General features: G+C 40.7%; 1 protein-coding gene across 1 annotated transcript in view; it reads right to left on the bottom strand.

Annotated features, from left to right (window-relative positions):
- Positions 1-564: 564 nt before the first annotated feature.
- The window catches only part of col14a1a (collagen, type XIV, alpha 1a), a 138604-nt gene continuing 121355 nt past the window's right edge, over positions 565-17813 (bottom strand). Inside the window, exons 41-48 of the mRNA XM_053432371.1 lie at positions 15835-15888; positions 15664-15735; positions 11428-11463; positions 9343-9409; positions 9022-9213; positions 6939-7016; positions 5730-5878; positions 565-1501 (exon numbers count right to left, since the gene is read on the bottom strand). Of these exons, the coding sequence (XP_053288346.1) occupies positions 1139-1501; positions 5730-5878; positions 6939-7016; positions 9022-9213; positions 9343-9409; positions 11428-11463; positions 15664-15735; positions 15835-15888 (1011 nt within the window). The 3' untranslated portion in view covers positions 565-1138. The remainder of the gene's footprint in view (positions 1502-5729; positions 5879-6938; positions 7017-9021; positions 9214-9342; positions 9410-11427; positions 11464-15663; positions 15736-15834; positions 15889-17813) is intronic.

Raw genomic sequence — 17813 nt, 5'->3', positions numbered from 1 at the left:
TAACACATTGAAATAAGCGATTGAAACATAATTCATCGTTTTATAAAAAGCAGCCTGTACAAATGTCGCCAGCCCAACATCCTCAAAGGTGTGGGTTGTAAAATAATATTTCTAGTTGCATGAAACCGAAACGAGATGCACGTGTCCAGTTACACACTCACTGATTGGCTCAAAGGAGACATGCGGCTTCACACAACAAAAAGACAAACCATGAAGGGTTGAGTCCTGGAATCAGATGTAAGATGGCAGGAATCACGTCTTACCTTTGCATTACCACTGGATGATGCTAACATAGATCAGGCACTTTTCGGACCCCGTGTTTTTACAGATATCGTACAAGAGTCCACAGAGCTATTTACACCGTCTCGCCTGCTGGAGAACCACACAGGGAGAGGGGGGGGGGCTTCTAACCCCAGGTTCAGGAGGGGGTCAGATGTGCATGTGTGGAGATACCATGTCATCTTCCAAAACTGAGAAGAAAAGGCTTTGAAAGGTTGAAGCTCAGGGTTTGCATGATTGAAACTAAGTTTTGAAGACATGGATAATGTTTTCATTGAGAAAAAAAAAAGCAAGGATCCCGTTTTTTTTTTTCAAGATTAGAGATGCAGGACAACAGGGCCAAAAATCATCAGTTTCACTATCTTGTCAAGGTGTGGGATACATTTTTGGAACACGATAAGTTAACAGACTGCTATAAGAGTGCAAGTGTACATTCGTTTAAAAATAAAGATTTGCCCTTTCAAAACTCAAGTCTCAACGTTTCAGTTTATCCAACGTACGTGCTCCAGTTTTCAGATCAGATCCATTTACAAGGTTCCAAACCTGGAGAACAAACTGTTGATTGTATTGGACAAACAAACTTGATTGAAGAGGAAAACTCAAATACAAAATAATGTTTTTTTTTTTCAGCCTATAAAAACATGCACAGCCTCAAAACTTAATTTCAACCCCAAAAAATTCTTTTGATCAGATCTCAAGCTTCAACCTTTCTTTTTGAGTTTTGGAACGTGGCATGACATGCATCCCATACATGTGTATGTCAGTGTTTCCGTGTGTGTGTGTATATAAGCGAGTATGTGTGTGTGTGTGTGTTGTGGTGTGCAGGGCTCAAGCACTTTAGGTGAGTCCATCCTTCCTTCTAAAGTCCTCCCTCCTTGCTCTCCTCCATGACTACGACGTCCCGTGAAAACCTCCTCACGACGCCCGGCGACCTCAGCTCCACATCCTCAGAGCGGGCGGGGCCCGAGTGGTACCCGCGGGGATCGTGCCCGGATGGGGGAGGCTGCTGGGGGTAGTACTGAGGGGGGTAAACACGATGGTAGTAGGGGTCCTGCTCTTCATCTTCTTCTCCCTCCTCCTCTTCGTCCTCGCCTCCTTGGTCGTTGTTGTAAGGGGGATTGTAGCCGGCGTGAGGCAGGGGTTGGACTGGGTGGTGGGAATAGGTGGGGTCAGTTTGAGGAGCACAGCAGGGAAGGGGAGCATGCACAGGTTGAAAATTGAACTACACAGCAGGTTTTAACTATTTGAAGCTGCTAAGGATTATTATCTTGTATCATTGACCTCGGGACGCTACGATAACATCCAAAAGATCGGCTTAGTAAGGAAGTCGGTTAATGAAATCAGAGGAACATTATGTCTTCATCACATAGTGTCCAGATGTGATCATTTCCCACAAATGAAAACATCACATCTGATTTGGGTTAGGGGTAAAATTTAGATTTCCAGCTTCCAGTATAAGAGATGCACAGATAGAAGAGGTTGGTTAGTGATGGGTGCAGCCGACCAGCATCAAAGCAATTCATCAGTATTTAGCTGAGATTAGCTTTGAGATGATTTGAGCTCGAAGCGGGGGGGGGGGAGAGGAAGCATTGTGTGCACCAGTATTTGTTGACAGATCTCCGGTGGTGCTCGTCCTCACAGCAGTGGATTGTTTGGGAAGTAAGCTCAGCCATTTTTGTCTCAAGAGGATGAAACAAACAGCTTAACGGCTCCATCAAGAAATTCCGCTGATGGTGGAAATCTATCATATTTTAATAGATGGGCTTAAAAGAAAAATCGTGTCTAAAAACTTGCATGTGAACCAAGCTTGATGTTACAGTTGCTAAACAATACTTTCTCTATTAAAAAGGAATAAACTATGATTCGCTGCCCTCAAAAATTCCTGATGATTTCACTACTGATATTTCACTAATGGGTGAAAATGAGAAAAAACCCACTGCTGCAGGGATTAGAGGGGCCAGGAGTTATTATCCATCCCAAGAATTATGGAGGTCTTGAGAGAATCATTGAATTTGTCATTTTTCAATCTGATGCACAGGCCACAGAGTGAGGGAGGGAAGGAGATGAGCACAGGAGGAGGAGGAGGAGGAGGAAGGTTGGAGAATGCTCCTCAGTAATCATTCCCATAGTCCTGTTGAACTTCAGTGAGGAAGATGAGGAGACGAAGGGAGGGGAACACAGGGAGTTGGGGGGGAAAAAAAGTCAGAGAGAAGATGTTACCTTATATCAGGAGAAATAAAAACCAACGACCCCAAAGAGTTAAACCTCTCAAAACCGCACTGACAGACACTTTTCCAGCTGTCGGGTTGTGGTTTTGGAGGTAGAAAAAATTATCTTGGACTCTGCGTCTCTCTCTTACAGGAGGAAAACACACAAACCGGGACCAATCCTCACAGAAGAGTCAGCACGGATAAATATAAAGACATTCATATAAAATGTTTGGGAAGAGGGAAAATGTGCCAGATCCCTATTTCTCTTTCTTTACAAGAGAAAGCTCAAATAGAGACTTCCAACACAGAAAACAGAAACACAAGAGTTTGTAGATCGTAAAGTTAACCGGGGAGAGCATGCCTTGAGAGAGCCAAACGCTGTGAGGGGATGTCTGCAGGAACAAACCACCACTGCACCGTTAAACCAGTAAATACTCAGTGAATGATCACGGTGCTTGGTTCCATGCACACATCACTAAAGCTTTGGAAGTTTGAAGGAATAACTCAGTTTGAGGTGTTTAGCTACTTAACAATCAGAGCAGGACAAGATCATAGATGAAGAAGAAACACCCAGTGGTGATTTGTCCATTTACTGTATTAAAGTGTATTTCTCCCACTTCTCTAAAAGAGGGAAAACACCCATTAATCTGCGCCCTATAAGGATGACCGGTCCAATTTAACCACATGTAGTGGTAATTAGTAAAAAAGTATTCTAACAGTGGGATTGAGAATAACATTTAACCTAATGCATGATCTGTATTTTCTAAGAACTTGGGAACAGAAATTCTGAAAGAATAAATGTTTTGATTTTGTAGGCATACAATTGTGTAGGATTGCTCTCTTGTATCAAAGGTTTCAAAGAAGGCGCTTCAGACTCAAATCGATAGTCCTGTCTCACAGGACGAAAAAAGAAATGAAAGATTGGTTTATTTATTCCATGTCTGAACACGAAGAGAGAACATCTATTTATCTTGGTCGTAGGAACATTGGGCCATACCTGCATATATACTTTAGATATTTGTTTTATCAGTGTGTATAGGGCTTTTTTATTATGACATTTTATACTCTATCATTAAGAAATAGTTAATGGTAGATCAAGGATGATTAGACCCTCAGTCTTACTCTCCGCAGTCACACCTGGGAAACACTTGCAGAAAGCATAAAGTAGACATAAAAGCTAAGTTTGTCTCACACTAGTTAAACAGGAAAACACATTAAGTTAAACACCTCACATCCCTTTCATTGTCACAAAGACAAACTAAACTAAATTAGCTGTGAAAGGAAGAAAATACACCAAATAGATTATTTAACAACGACAGTTTTTCAAGTTGTCAGAGAGGTCTTTCAGATTCCTTGCATCTTAAGTCATGAAATGAAATAACAATTATGGCTGGAATAAATGTATAGGAAATAAATCTACCCTGACGGATGAAGTAATGTCTCATCCATCAGCTACTTTTAGCACATGATACATCATCAGGGCGAAGTGTCAGGAGCTGTTAGATGTGCAATGTCCTTGTTGCAACGGCCCAAGACCAAATAGACATCAAGCTGCAAGGTCATCATCATTATGAATATTCAAAGATGCCGAGCGTGTGTGTGTGTGTCTGAGACAGTAAAGTGTATTAGATCTGAATGCAGACAAACATCTTTGGTCAGTGATGCAGTTAACTTCTTAATCCACAAGTGTGGACATGAATGTTTAAACTTCAGAGTGGAACAGCTATAAGAACCAGAGGAGTCCGAGGACTTTAAAGGAACAATCACTGTCTCAAGAGACGTCTGTCACAGTGAGAACAATGTTTGCTTTATTAGTTGGACTGTTTGAGCTGTTTGTGTTAATAAATGAGCAGATATAACAAAAGGAAAGATTTAATTATTTCTTCAGTAGTCAGTCCCTTTCAAGTAACTCTTCTCAAATCCTAAGATGACAGAATATAATTAATGCTCAGTTGCAAAAAGACAAATGAAAGGTATTAAAGAAAATAAACAATGTCTTCTTTTAAAGGTCTTACAATTTTGTGTTTTAGTTTTTCAGGGAAATCATCCAATCAAAATTGTAATCTTGTAAACGACTTTTCTCTGTCATAACTGACTGTGGAAGACGGAAAAGATTGAAGATGACAAGATTATCAAGGACGTGTGTCTCGTTCATCTCTGTGGCGCTAAATTAAAAATGAAAAAGTCTTTACACACCAAAGACTCCCCTGCTTTACTGAGAGAGAACTTTAGATTTAAAGATGTGTCCCACCTATATGGCCTCTGTTCCATCACAAACACATTTCAGTTTCATGTGGTTCAGTGTAACTTCATGAAAATGATGGAAGCTATGTCATTTTGTGAAGAAGCATTAATCACATATGATTCCACATACCTTGATGAAGAAAAAAAATCAAGAACAAGTTTGACTAACTCTGGTTAAACAGGAAAACACTTGTACGTTTCGGAATTATTCCCACGTATAACTATCATATATTATTAATTAATGAATTTGGCACTATTAATTTGTCTATAACAATAACTCTATAACTCCTCCTGTGGGCTAACAGAAAGACAATGAATGCAAACATAGTAAATAAAAAATATCTGTTCATGTAGTTGGAGGAGAAATTATAATTGTTGACAAATGCTGCACATTAAGAAACCCTTAAAGCTAATTAGTTGCTTTTAAGGGTATTTCTGTTTGATTTCATGTTTCCTCTTTTTTTTGTTTCCAACCTTTTTTAAGTTGTTTTTTCCCAATGTGCCAAATTTTGATAAACCCTCTTTTCAATCAATCAAATTTGATTTGTATAGCCCATATTCACAAATCACAATTTTTCTCATAGAGCTTTAACATGGTGTGTCATCCTCTGTCCTAAACCCTCAACAAGAGTAAGGAAAAACTACTAAAAACCCTTTTAACAGGGTAAAAATACATAGAAACCTCAGAGAGAGCCACATGTGAGGAATCCCTCTCCCAGGACGGACAGAAGTGCAATAGATGCCAAATGTAGGAAAACACATTAAGATTAAGGTTTTAGCAGCATTGATGAGGGTAAACATTTTGAAGGATAACTTCAATACTATATGTCAAGTAGTCCTGCTGCAATCATAGTCTATGGTCAGCAGCCAGCAAGATCATGATCCGCCATCCAGATTTGATCGGTTTTGAACCTGTTATATAATGAATTTGCTTACAGCTTTGAAATGCTAAGTTATGAGGGTTAAAGTTGACGATGACGGTTTCTTACCTCCAACGTTGTATCCCAGACAAGAGTTCTGGTCACAGTATCCTGGCGACCCGGCTGGTCCGGTGCCACCAGGATTCCCCGGCCTCCCATTTGTCCCAGGGTTGCCGGGCCGTCCGGGCGGACCCTGGCTGCCTGTGCGTCCTTCCCCCGGCAGGCCTGAGGACGAAGGTGAAGTCCGGGTTAAATGGACGGGCGAGCTCAGAGAATCACGTCATCAATGAACATTTGATTAAACGACACCGGCAGTGCAGTGATGGGATCACGGGTGACAGAGGAAGAGGGGGAAAGTAAAATGAGAAAGTGGCTGCGAGGTTTGATGCTGTCACTGCACTATCACCTCCTCAATCTCCTCTAAATCCCCCGCTCGGCTGCTGCAACAACATGACACAATATATTAGGGGGCAGCAAATGTTCGCTTGTCATTTCTGGATCAGGGAGATGATAGTGAACGTCCCGAGGGCAGGCGCAGGAATAACACTTCTGAGCTGAAATTTTGCCGGAGGCTCCTGTTTCCTGTTTACACAGACGCACCTCAGCCGTCAGCAGAAACATGAAATATTTAAAAAATAAATGTTGAAGGGACGTTTCATTTGCCAAGTGCTAAAATTGTCACCCCACTAATATTCCAGAAAAACAGGACAGATGAAGACAGACATCCTCTCCGCTGCACCTTTCTCTCAGAAAACATTTCCTCTCCTGTACGTTGAAGTTTGGTGGATTTTTTCTTACAGTTATCGGATCACAGAAAAGTTTCCAGGGAGTTCTGTCAGCTTGTTCTCTGAGTATTGATCGCACAACAGTAAACAGAAAATCCCAGGCCTGAGGGCGACATATTTTCATAACACAAACTCAAACTCCACACAGCACACCGAGAAATCAATACAGAGAATTTTATTCCCCGTCCAAAACGTCTGCCTGCTTCTCCCTGTCGAGGCTCGACAGAGAATAAACCCCAAACAGATTAGTTCTCTGTGCTATTTGATTCCATTGTTTAAATATTGAAAACTAATTTTACTTTGGTTCAGAGGGAATATAATGAAAGCCGTTATACAAACAGCAGCTGCATTGGGTCACAGGCTGAAAACACCATAGAATATCATGTATTAATGTAGCTACAGCACCTCCACATGTTATCTGAGTGCAGAGGCTGGATTCAGTCTGTTGTGCTCTGACGAGTGTGTGTGTGTGTGTGTGTGTGTTAGTGTTTGTATCTTACCTGGAGGTCCGGGTGGTCCTCGAGGTCCCTGACTCCCAACACCTGGACTCCCCCTCTCCCCCTTCTCTCCTGACAGACCTACAGACACACACAGTTAGAAAACAGCCATATTTAGTCACATCTCACTTTGGACATTTCTTGGTGAACACAGGTCCATGAGGCTTCACTAGGAGTCTGCCAACGTTAATGATTCTCCCGGCAGAGGAAGGGGAACGAAATACATTTACCTCAGTACTGTACTTTTGAACTAAGCAAGGATTGTTGTGTATTTCATTTCATACCTTTACTCAATCTTGCAGTAATTGTACATTAACTGTACTAATGTGATTGCTATAGTTAAGCTACTTTTCAGATTAAGCTGAATAATATATGTATAATGGCCAAAAATGATATCAGGATACAAATATTCATGTATCAATATTATTAATTATGTAACATAATTTTTTTTTAAAAGTTTAAATAAGGTAGTTGTTGTGGTTTTAAACGCAGAGAATGGCAAACACTTTTTAACATTTAACAAATCTGAGGTAGCTCGTTTATGTGTTATAGCTCCTCAATGTGCTCAATACATAACCATTATATCGATATATAGTGAACTTTTGTTATATTGATATTGATGAGAATTTAATTGCAGAATTGTAATGCCTAGTTTTAGTATTAACATTGAATAAATTAATATATCTCAATACATTTGTCAGAGACTATTTTCCTGCAGAATAAGAGCTTTTGTTTCTGTATCTTTTCATTGTTGTAAACATTTACTTTGCTAAACCATCTGCAGACTCTTCCACCACAGTTCTACGTCAGTGTTGCATTATGAAATATAATATAATGTATGATAAACCCACACACACTCTTTTTCACTCTAATATGAACGAACCACAACTGCGATCTGCAGATTTTCTGTTCTGTGCGTTTATGTCCGTTTTAATCAACTTCATCGATAAAGAGGAAGAAAGGACAATTAACCAGAGAGAAAATATGTTACATTACCTCTAATAAAAGTGTATTCTCTACAGTGTCAGCTTAGCCTTGTGGTATTCTCTCTCCATAGTTTCTCTCTGAGCTATGCAATATTAAGTTTAACATGGTTTTCTTTATGTCAACGCTGGTTTCTTTCGTTGGGCCTGAGCACAGCTTTCTACCTAAATGTGTGTGTCTATCCTACATAACATCTGTGATAATAACATGTCTACGTTTTATAAGCCATCCATCTTATGTAATATTTGTCCTACTCTGGTTTCATTTCAGCCTGTAAAAAAAGTGATATATCTGTGTGCGTGTTTGTGTGTGTGTGTGTGTGTGTGTCTGTGTGTGGTGTCTGCGGCTCCAGATAATAAATGTTATTGGAGAGAATCAAAGGTCTGACTTGTGGAGGAGGACGTAACCGCTGGACATTTCCTGACAGAAGTTCTGCTGCTCTGCTCTCCTCGCCCTGTGTGTGTGTGTGTGTGTGTGCAGGCTCACTCAGACTGTGGTTCTTCAGTGTGGGCTGCATGTTTTAGTGATGAAGCCTCATAAAGGCTGGTTCTTTTCTAAGGACTCATGGCAGAGGAATGACTTAATGGATGTCGGAGTTATTGTCTTCTGGTTTGGACTGAAGCTTGTGGGAGTTTGTGTGGTGAGATCAGGCTGCACCGTGAAATACACCAAACAAGCAGGTACACACTGAAGATCCAACTGGAGAAATACACTATTTCTTTTCAAAGTAAAAGCCCTATAGCAGACAGTGATTTCCATTATAACGCTAAATAATATTAGAAATAATTTGGGGCAGATAATTATACAACTAAATGTAGACATCATAATCAAAGTTGCTTCAGAACCAGAGATACGTTTTTTTAAATGTATTTCACAAATTCATCTTCCTCATCCAAACCATAGTATCTATATTTCCTAAAGGATTTTTACACAATAAAAAAAAAACACAAGCTCACCGCAGTTTACTTTGCATAAGCCCTAGATTGTCTCTCCTCCTAGTTATGGTGACTTGTGTGAGACGGATGGACTTTGATCATTGTATAGAAAATTAGAGGGAAAATAAGATATAAATATAAGGTTGTAAAAAACGTCTCCCTCTCACCTCTCTCTCCTGCTCGTCCACTCTGACCATTGGAACCAGGGAAGCCTGGTCTGCCGGGCGATCCTTGCTCTCCCTGGGGCCCCGGGGTGCCTCTCCTACCCTGCTCCCCTGGTGGTCCTGGAACTGTTCGGATGGAGACCGCCGACTGGGCGGGGATCTGGTTCAGTACGGAGTTATAGCGAGACAAATGGCCTGCAAGAGATGGAAGCATAGGTTTGAAAGTATTCAGATTAAGATGATGCTTTTGGTGTGTTTTTTTTAAACGACAAAAGTATATGTATAATTGCTTGTGTGAATGTTTAAATAGAAGCGATTACTCACTCTGGATGAGCTGTTCACACACTTGTCGTGCGATGGCGCGGACAGCAGCCTGGGATTGCACATCTCCCTTAGGAAGAACAACAAACACACACACAGTTCTTGAGATGTGACAACACACAACCACACAGTAGATTGATTCCACTTTTACTGTTAGAGCGACCACAGGAACATTAACTTCAAGACCAGAGGTTGATAAATTAGTGGGCGTGTGTTTTGTGGGTGTTTTAATGAGCGTACTGCACCTTTATTCCACACTCTGACGTCCCATTATATAAATAGGACAGAACAGATCACTGAGAGTATCTATGAGTCACACAACTATATTATACAATATACAACTAAGTTTCATTATATAAATATCTGGGAAAAGCTGTTGACTCTGACAGTGGCTCCACTGATCAATGGTGTGTTTCTAGATAAAACGTCTACATTTTATTACAGCTGAAATTAGCCGTAGGAAAGTGTCAACATATCAAACTGAACTGCTGGAGTTTTCATTTTTATTTGACATTGTTACGGCCAATTCTTGTTTCAACTTTAAAGGGACATGTCACCAATATGGTAAAGTACTGGAAACTATCATATTGTCTGTATGGGCATCTATCCTCTATTTTTACAACAAATGAGACCATAACGTACAAAATTAACATTATGTTGTATTGAAGAAGACTTTAAACTAGATATAGAGACCATGCACTTCTGTTAACTGACGGTGGAGTCGCCCTCTGTTGGTCATTCCAGAGAGTAAAGGTTTGCCTCACTTTCTGGACCTGTAGTCTAATTTTACATTCAGTCTTTGGTTCCGCTCACTTTCCGAAGGGTTAATTAGCGACCGTTAATTGTGAATATGACAGTAAATGTCAGTGATTAACTGGTGACCTGTCAATCCCTTGTGACCCAGTATGAATGTCTGTATGACACACTGGTGGTGATTCCTCAGGTTGAACCTTACTTGATATTTAATTTAGGATCTACTGAAATTAAATTTTAATCTAAGATGATAACTAAACTGGTTTCTTACGTTTGGACTCTGTATTGAAATTGAAACTGGTTCTTAAATCAATGAAAAGAGCTTTTCAAAGAGCTGAATTGAAGTTAAGATGCAATATGGGAAATGTAGGATCCAAGAAAATGAAGGTTTGAACCACTGTCACTTTGATTTTGAGACTTTTGTTTTTTATACAGATTTTAATCCCTTTCATTTTCATCCTTTTAACTAATTGTTTTGAATTGTGCTTTTAGACTTTGAGTTTATTACACAGCACCTTGAATCTTATGATCTGTGGTTTATAAATAAAATTGCTTTGCCTTGTGTTTAGAGCTGCCTTGGTCTCAACTCTAATATAAGATGTATGAATTTTAACATTATAAGAGTACAAATGCTTTAATCAAAGCGGCCTCGCTGCTTCGTGAGGTTTATAGTGTTTATAATGAATTCAACAGCTGGCAGCCTCCTCTTCTGCTATGTAGTAATCATCACCATTCAGTCGTTTGATGTGACTGTGTACACAAATTCATTAAGAATAAATTCTTTATCATAAATGTTTACTTTACCCCTGTTCAGTTATTGCTGTATAAAACACCAAAGCTTAATTCAAAGCCAAACAACCCCACACGAATTGTATGACACAGACTTTCTTGTTGAGCTCTGCACCAAAAACAAACTGCAGAGAGGTACGAACGTCCCCATTAGTTGATAAAAATGTAGCCGAATCAGAAATTACAGGTTTGATTCAAGCTGGCAAGTTGCTCGACTCTGGAGCTCCTCGCGAAGCTACTGTGTCAGCAAAAAATCACTGCAGCAAATTTGAACCGTGAACACTGATTTGATTTGGTTTGCTCTAATCGAGGCTAAGGGAGAGAAATAAAGTGAAGGTTTGTGCAAGAGACAAACGGGAAACAGTAAATGTGTTCTGCAGCGTAATTGGGTTCCTTCAAAACAAGGGTGCGGAGCATTAGTGAGAAATTGCCGGTGATCTACTCCGGCAAAATAACGATATTTTCACGGCAAAATGAAGCCGTGAAACCTGATTTGCTCTAAACACAGCATTTGAGGTGTGTGTGTGGGTGAGTGGAAGGACTTACTCTTTCTCCCTTATCGCCTTTGGTACCAGCAGTACCCTGGAACATAAAAGCACAGGAGGAGAACAAACATTGGACTGGGATGTGTACTCAGAAACAGCCCTATTCATCTCTCTTTCCCTCTCTCCTTTAATGCCCCCACCCCATTATTAGGGCCCAAGCACTGACAGGCACTGACAGACAGTGAGGCCCTAATGAAAGGATTCTTAAAAAAAATTTCAGGCAAATTAATTGGCTTTTTGAGGGCTTTAACACGCTCAAATTCTTACCAAAATTCGCAGAAAATTAGAAAGTGGTGTAAATTTACATATTCTGGAGGAATTTTTAATGGGCGTGGCAAAAAGGCTCAACGGAGCCCAGCCGAGACCCCCGGAACGTGTTCAGAACTTGCAACTGCTTGATGACACTCTCCCTGGGTTAGAGTGTAAACGAGTCCTGGGACTTGATGTGAGTAATATTCAGACTATGCTCTAACATGTGAACAGGAACATGAGAGACTATCCCCTAGCAACTCATATAAACATCATAATGTCAATAATGTCTTAAAGAATCCAATCAATAGTCAGATTATTGGTGTCCATGTCAATGTAGATCATCATTATGTCTTGTGTCATTCTTAAATAAACATATTATAATTTATTCATGTATTTCATGTATTGTGGAATATTTGTTCAAGTCAGGAGCTGTTAACTTGTTGGGCTTTCTAATTTATTTCTTTGAAATGTCTATGTGCTTTGGCCTTTGAACCACTCCCCTTGTAAAATTAATAATAGTTTACACAGTTAAACTGGAGCCAGTCGGGCTCATATGATTTAAGTGGTCGTACAAAGGCGTTTTGTTGATCTGTTCAAGAAAGTAGTTTTTGTCCTGAGTGGCAAATCATAATTTTAGTTTACTTTGTGTCTCTACACACACACACTCTAGATCTACTCTGATCCAACAGCTGAAGAAACTAAGTGCTGCTAAATTTTGACAATGCGCGTCCAGGTTCTTTTGCATCAGGCCCATAGCTGGTGTATGCCCACAATCCGAGTCTGTGTGTGTGTCCCCGGATGGGCTCTACTCTCTACTGCTGCCAAGGCTGTAAAGCACACACATGCATATCTGATCACAACACACACTCAAAACCCAGCCAAGCACATAAAGCCTGTGAATGCATATAACTGTGTAATGCAATGTAATCCGCAGGCAAATAAAAGGCAAAAATGTCCTGGCCACAGAAGCATGTGTCGATATGATGAATATCAGTTTGATGTTACAGCTTTTGAATAAAGGCCTGTTTATCTTGGAGGGACACGTCCTTGACCACTGGCTGACCGGCTGCGTTCATGTGTGAGTGTATAGGGATAGAGGAAATGTGTGAGCAGACCTGGCGTATCACATGCATTATATTGCAGCCTGTGTCAGAATTTGACACAGCTATTGAAGTGGAGCGGAGGTCTCCACAATAAACGTCTCCCGGATCTCATAAATGTCTTCTGTCTTACTAGGGCAACATGGAAAAACTGAATTTAACTTTGTTGGAGCCAAAACAAGTATCAAGACATAGGACACTATCTCTCTCCGTCTCTCTCTCTCTCTCTGAAAACGAAAATCTGATTTAATTTGTTATTCTATCAAATTAATGTTCCCACCGTGCCCTGTAGCTGTCGTCTGCCCAAAGTGAAGTAGATTTTTTCTCAATCAAGATGTTTTAAAGTTTAAAACATCAACTCTCCACAGAGTGTTTATCATGACTTTGCTCTTGCACGGCGCTTCAGGGTAGAATGATAAAACAGTTCAAAAAGGTAACTGGCAAACACGGGGCTGCTCACTACCAAGTCAAGCAAATAAATAAATAAAAAGCTGGTTGAATCACTGGAAAGAACTTTTGGAGGAAGCAGTACTTTGTCTGGGTTGGACCTACACCCAGGACACCACAGAGTGCGATGACAAGCTGATGAACCTGTGGTTCCAGCTGTAAATACAGAGGTATGCACATCTGGTGACAACTGCTGTGAGTTTTGGAAAAGTGTGGGTCAATGAAACAGCAGCTTCAACTTGAAATTTATAATCCAAACGTCTAATGAAGGTTGGTTGGTGTGACATCTGTCTCATCTGGCTCCTCGAGACTTTGACAACTTGGATCAGTCGACTAAAGAGTTTAGACATTCTGTACAAAACACCAAACATAAATTCTAATTCGCATTATGAACTATAATGAACTATTTCACTACATTTCCAGATGCATCATGTCTTTCCTGAAAGAGAAGAGTTTTAGATGCCACACATTAGGTTGTGCTCCTGCAACTTTGAATCTTTCTTTATATCCCATTTCTTCTTCAGTGGATTAAACTCCCTGTCCTTGCACACATTTTCTCAGTGAAGTATCCACAAGGTTGCCTCGGGTCAGCTGGAACACGATGAAGCAAAATGAAATATTTCCCCGCAGATTTAAATGGCTGCTTTTTCTGATAAGACCCTCTTGTTTAAGCATTACAAACATTATCTTGCAGCAGCGACCAGGCAAAGGGTTACAGAGGTTACAACGGGACCTGAATCAGCAACTCGATGCTGAGGTTAGAAAAGTTCGAAACCAAAAAAAGTTGATCAGGAGATTAAAACTTCAGACTGTTTGTGTTGTAGCTCCATGTGCATACATTCATACGAGGCATCTGTGTCTGTCGACGTTTTGGAGATGAGGCAGATGTGATCTGTCATTGGTTTTGTGAGTGTGTTTCTGTCAGGGCGTGGGTTGGTGGAGAGAGAGTGTCGGTTAGTGATTTATCGCTCCCCCTCTCTGAGCCAAACTTTGCTGCCGGCCTGCAGAGCTGACCTGAGACTAGATTACCTGTCACCAACGTCACAGCATCATCTGTTCCTGTTAGCATTACACAAGGCTTGGAATGCAACATCTCCTCCATCCTTCTCCCGGCTTGTGTTGTGTCACTTGCACATCTTTCTTCTTCTTCTTCTTTTTGCAGAACTGAGCCAAACATGACTCACTGCACTTTTACAATTAAAGTTTAAACCTCAACAGATCGTCCTATTATAATTGTGGCACGTTGTTGTTGTTGTACAGTGTGAATGCACACTGCAGGCTGTCTGTGTCTGATGGATGGTGCATAAAATAAATCACATTGACTTTTGACCTTGCATGAAGCATTTAATCTCTACTTCTACTGCAACTCTCAAAACACACCCATGCTGACATTCTGCACACTCACACAACTGATACTTCAGTCAGCTACATGTGGTTTCCCCCCTGAATTCCTCATAAGCTCGGTGAAGCACATTAACACACGTTTACCGTGCAAACTTTGGTATAAACCTTGTGTTTGCATTACTCACACTTCAATACTTTGGCTCACCTGGAAATATAGTACATGGAGATTAACACAACGTGGCTGCACACAGAGGACCCCATAGGCTGCCCAACCTATTATTATGTATATATTTATGTATATAACATATATCATGTACACATCAATGAAATAAAGAATGAACAAAAATGAAAATCAAATATGTCTTTTGTCGATTAATATGCCCAACATTACTGTGTGTCCCACATTATTAATTATTAGCTCTCACCTTATGAACTAAGATTTGACTTTTGGATCATCTACAGACATCAGATAACTTATGAGTAAATGATAGCTGTTAGGGTTAGTGTGTGTGATTTGAGTCCAACACTAACAGGTTGGTTGCAGTTCCAGAGAATAGAGCTCAGGAAGTGTAACAGGGCAAGGAGGAGAAAAACAAACATCTGCAAAAGTACGAGGTCCTTGTCAGTTTTGGAATCGAACCACAGTGTTGTTTATATTTAAACAAAGCTGCGGCTCTGATGTTGCTGTTCCTGCTCTGTAAGTGCAGGGAGGCGTGATGAGAGAAAAACATCCAAAGAGGAGAAATCGGAAGGAAGAGGAGGAAGTGATGAAGAGGTCATGCCCTCCTCGTTTCATCGTTAATTTGGATATGTGGTGTCAAAGTCTCCTGAGCAGATTCACACTGATAAAGTGTCGGAGGAGTTAACAAGCTTCATTTCAACAGAACAAAACAAACATGCCTTTCAATCTCCTGACCCTTTTTGTGCGAAGGTTAGTTAATGTGGTTCAGATCAGGTCATGGTAATAAAACAGTGTCAGCCCACACAGCAAAATAATAGTGCGTGTATTGCAACTGAGTTTGTGTCTCACACAAATTATATGCACATTCTATACATAAATCTTAGCAAAATAAAAGAGAAAAAAAAACACTCACAGGAACCCCTTGCTCTCCTTGGGACCCGGCTGATCCAGCTGATCCTGGAGGCCCAGGTGCACCCGGGGCTCCCTGAGAGAAAGAGACAGAGATGGAAGAGGAGCAGCAGGATCAGTAAGTGTGAGGATGAGCTGCCAAGAAAATGACGCTGAGAAAAAAAAAAGGACTTACAACGGGTCCAGAAGGTCCTTGTCGTCCTTGTGTTCCAATATTTCCTGGAAGACCCTGAAAGGGCAGGAGAGAAATAAACAACATTAATAAAATGTTAGTTTGTGCACTTTCCTAAGTCTAGGTGGAATTTTGTTATGGACAAACCCTTTCCGAGAGGCGCCTGGGGGATTTCTCACAGGTCTCCAGACTAAACCAACACTAACGATGTTATTTTGTGATGCAATTAACATCCAGACTTCTGACGGAAACCAAACTCAGCAGCTGTTGCATCTGCTTCTTCTACTGGTGTATGTCACACCTCCCATCCGCCAGCACCTGCCCTGAATCAAATGTTTGACTGTGCGAGACACAGCAGCTTCTTCCTGACTGTACGGATCTTCACTGTAAGACTGTTGACTGATTCTCTGAGTCTGAGTCGCCTCAAGGTGAGTTAAACCCTCAACCACTAATTTAATGTCTTCTCCATGATGCTATGAAAAAGAAATATCAGCTTTCACTCCAGAAGCACATATTACAATTCTATGGGCCACTTGTATGGCATAACAACGTGATCATGATATTTCATAACGTCTTTATATTTACAGGCCATTCAGATTGAACAAATTCATTGATATTAACACAAAGTTTGGAAACAGATCTCAGCATAAGATTGTTCTGGAAAACCGTTTAACTTGAGCTTCAGCTAATCCTGTTTGCTCGGATGTCTGTCGCACTTTGTGGTCACATATTGAGGCTGATACTTTTCAACATAGACACTTCTCATATGGTTCCTGTGAGGGAAGAAGTCATCATAAATTATAAACAACAAAAGGACGTAGGAATCAACATGTGATGGCACTGATGGACAAGATGAAGATGTAGAAGGTGGAACTAAAATGACCATCCTGCAGCTGCATGCCCTCAGACAACCAGTTCAGTTTCACTCCAGGACCTTATCAGTTCATCTTTGAGTAACATTGAGCCTTAAACATAATACCTCCGGCCCCTGGCTTCTGCCACAAGCTGCAGTTTGCTCTTTGCTTCCTTAGCATGCATACTGGATGTGTGTTAAGTCCTGCTTATACAGTTAGTCATCCCATTCAGTAAACAAAAGAGGGATGACATACTGTATCTCTGAGGGGAATTCATCTGGTGTTACATCATAGCTCTCGCCAAAGCAGCTTTGTTAAATTCTCTTGGGAAGCTTTACCTTCCAAATAAATACAACAAGAGTAAGTGTTTGACTGCACAACAAAAAATCGACATTCTTCACACACTAACATAAACATGAGCTCCTCTGAAACCCTCAGCCACATCAAAATCCTCCTCGAGGGGAGTCACTCTGGAGTCACACAGTAAACACTCACTGTGGTCGACCAGAGGCCTGAGCTCGTACCAACACTCACGTCAGACACGTTTTACTTTGAAATCCTCTCAGACCGAGCAGAGGCACGTCTGGAACAAGCATCGCCAGAATCCTAACACAGAATAAAGGTCACAAAATTCCCTACAGTGAGGCAAACAAGCATTTGATGTGGTACTGGGACATGACTTGGACTGTTGTCACACAATAAACACTCCAGTAAATCACAATAAAAGCTCAAGTTGTGGACGTATTTGTGACACAGTTTATGGATCCACAGCTGGAGCATCATGCAATGTCAAAACAGCCACACGCAAACTATATTATATTAAAATCCAGACTTTTTTAAACTTTTTTTTTTCATTCGAGGTTCGAATAAGAAGATCATTCTCTCAGCTTCTCTCACAGGAGTCTGGCTCATGAAAATGCATTGCTGCCGTTACATTTTTCCAAACTGAGCAGCATCAGGTTTATGGTCTGACCTGTGGTCTCGGAAATTGGGGCGAGGCTAATCTAATTCAGAGTTTTGTATGCACGCCGAAACAGCCGGTAACAGTGTGCAGGTTCTCTCTGTGTGACCTCTATTCAGAGAAACTGCACTTTTTTATACGTATACCAAACTTTCTTTGCAAAGGGC

Source organism: Pleuronectes platessa, chromosome 10 (assembly GCF_947347685.1).
Source record: "Pleuronectes platessa chromosome 10, fPlePla1.1, whole genome shotgun sequence".
In the NCBI taxonomy this organism is placed as follows: Eukaryota; Metazoa; Chordata; class Actinopteri; order Pleuronectiformes; family Pleuronectidae; genus Pleuronectes; species Pleuronectes platessa.
Note: the sequence above shows the minus strand (reverse complement) of the source record. Positions and strands in the feature narration are given on the sequence as shown.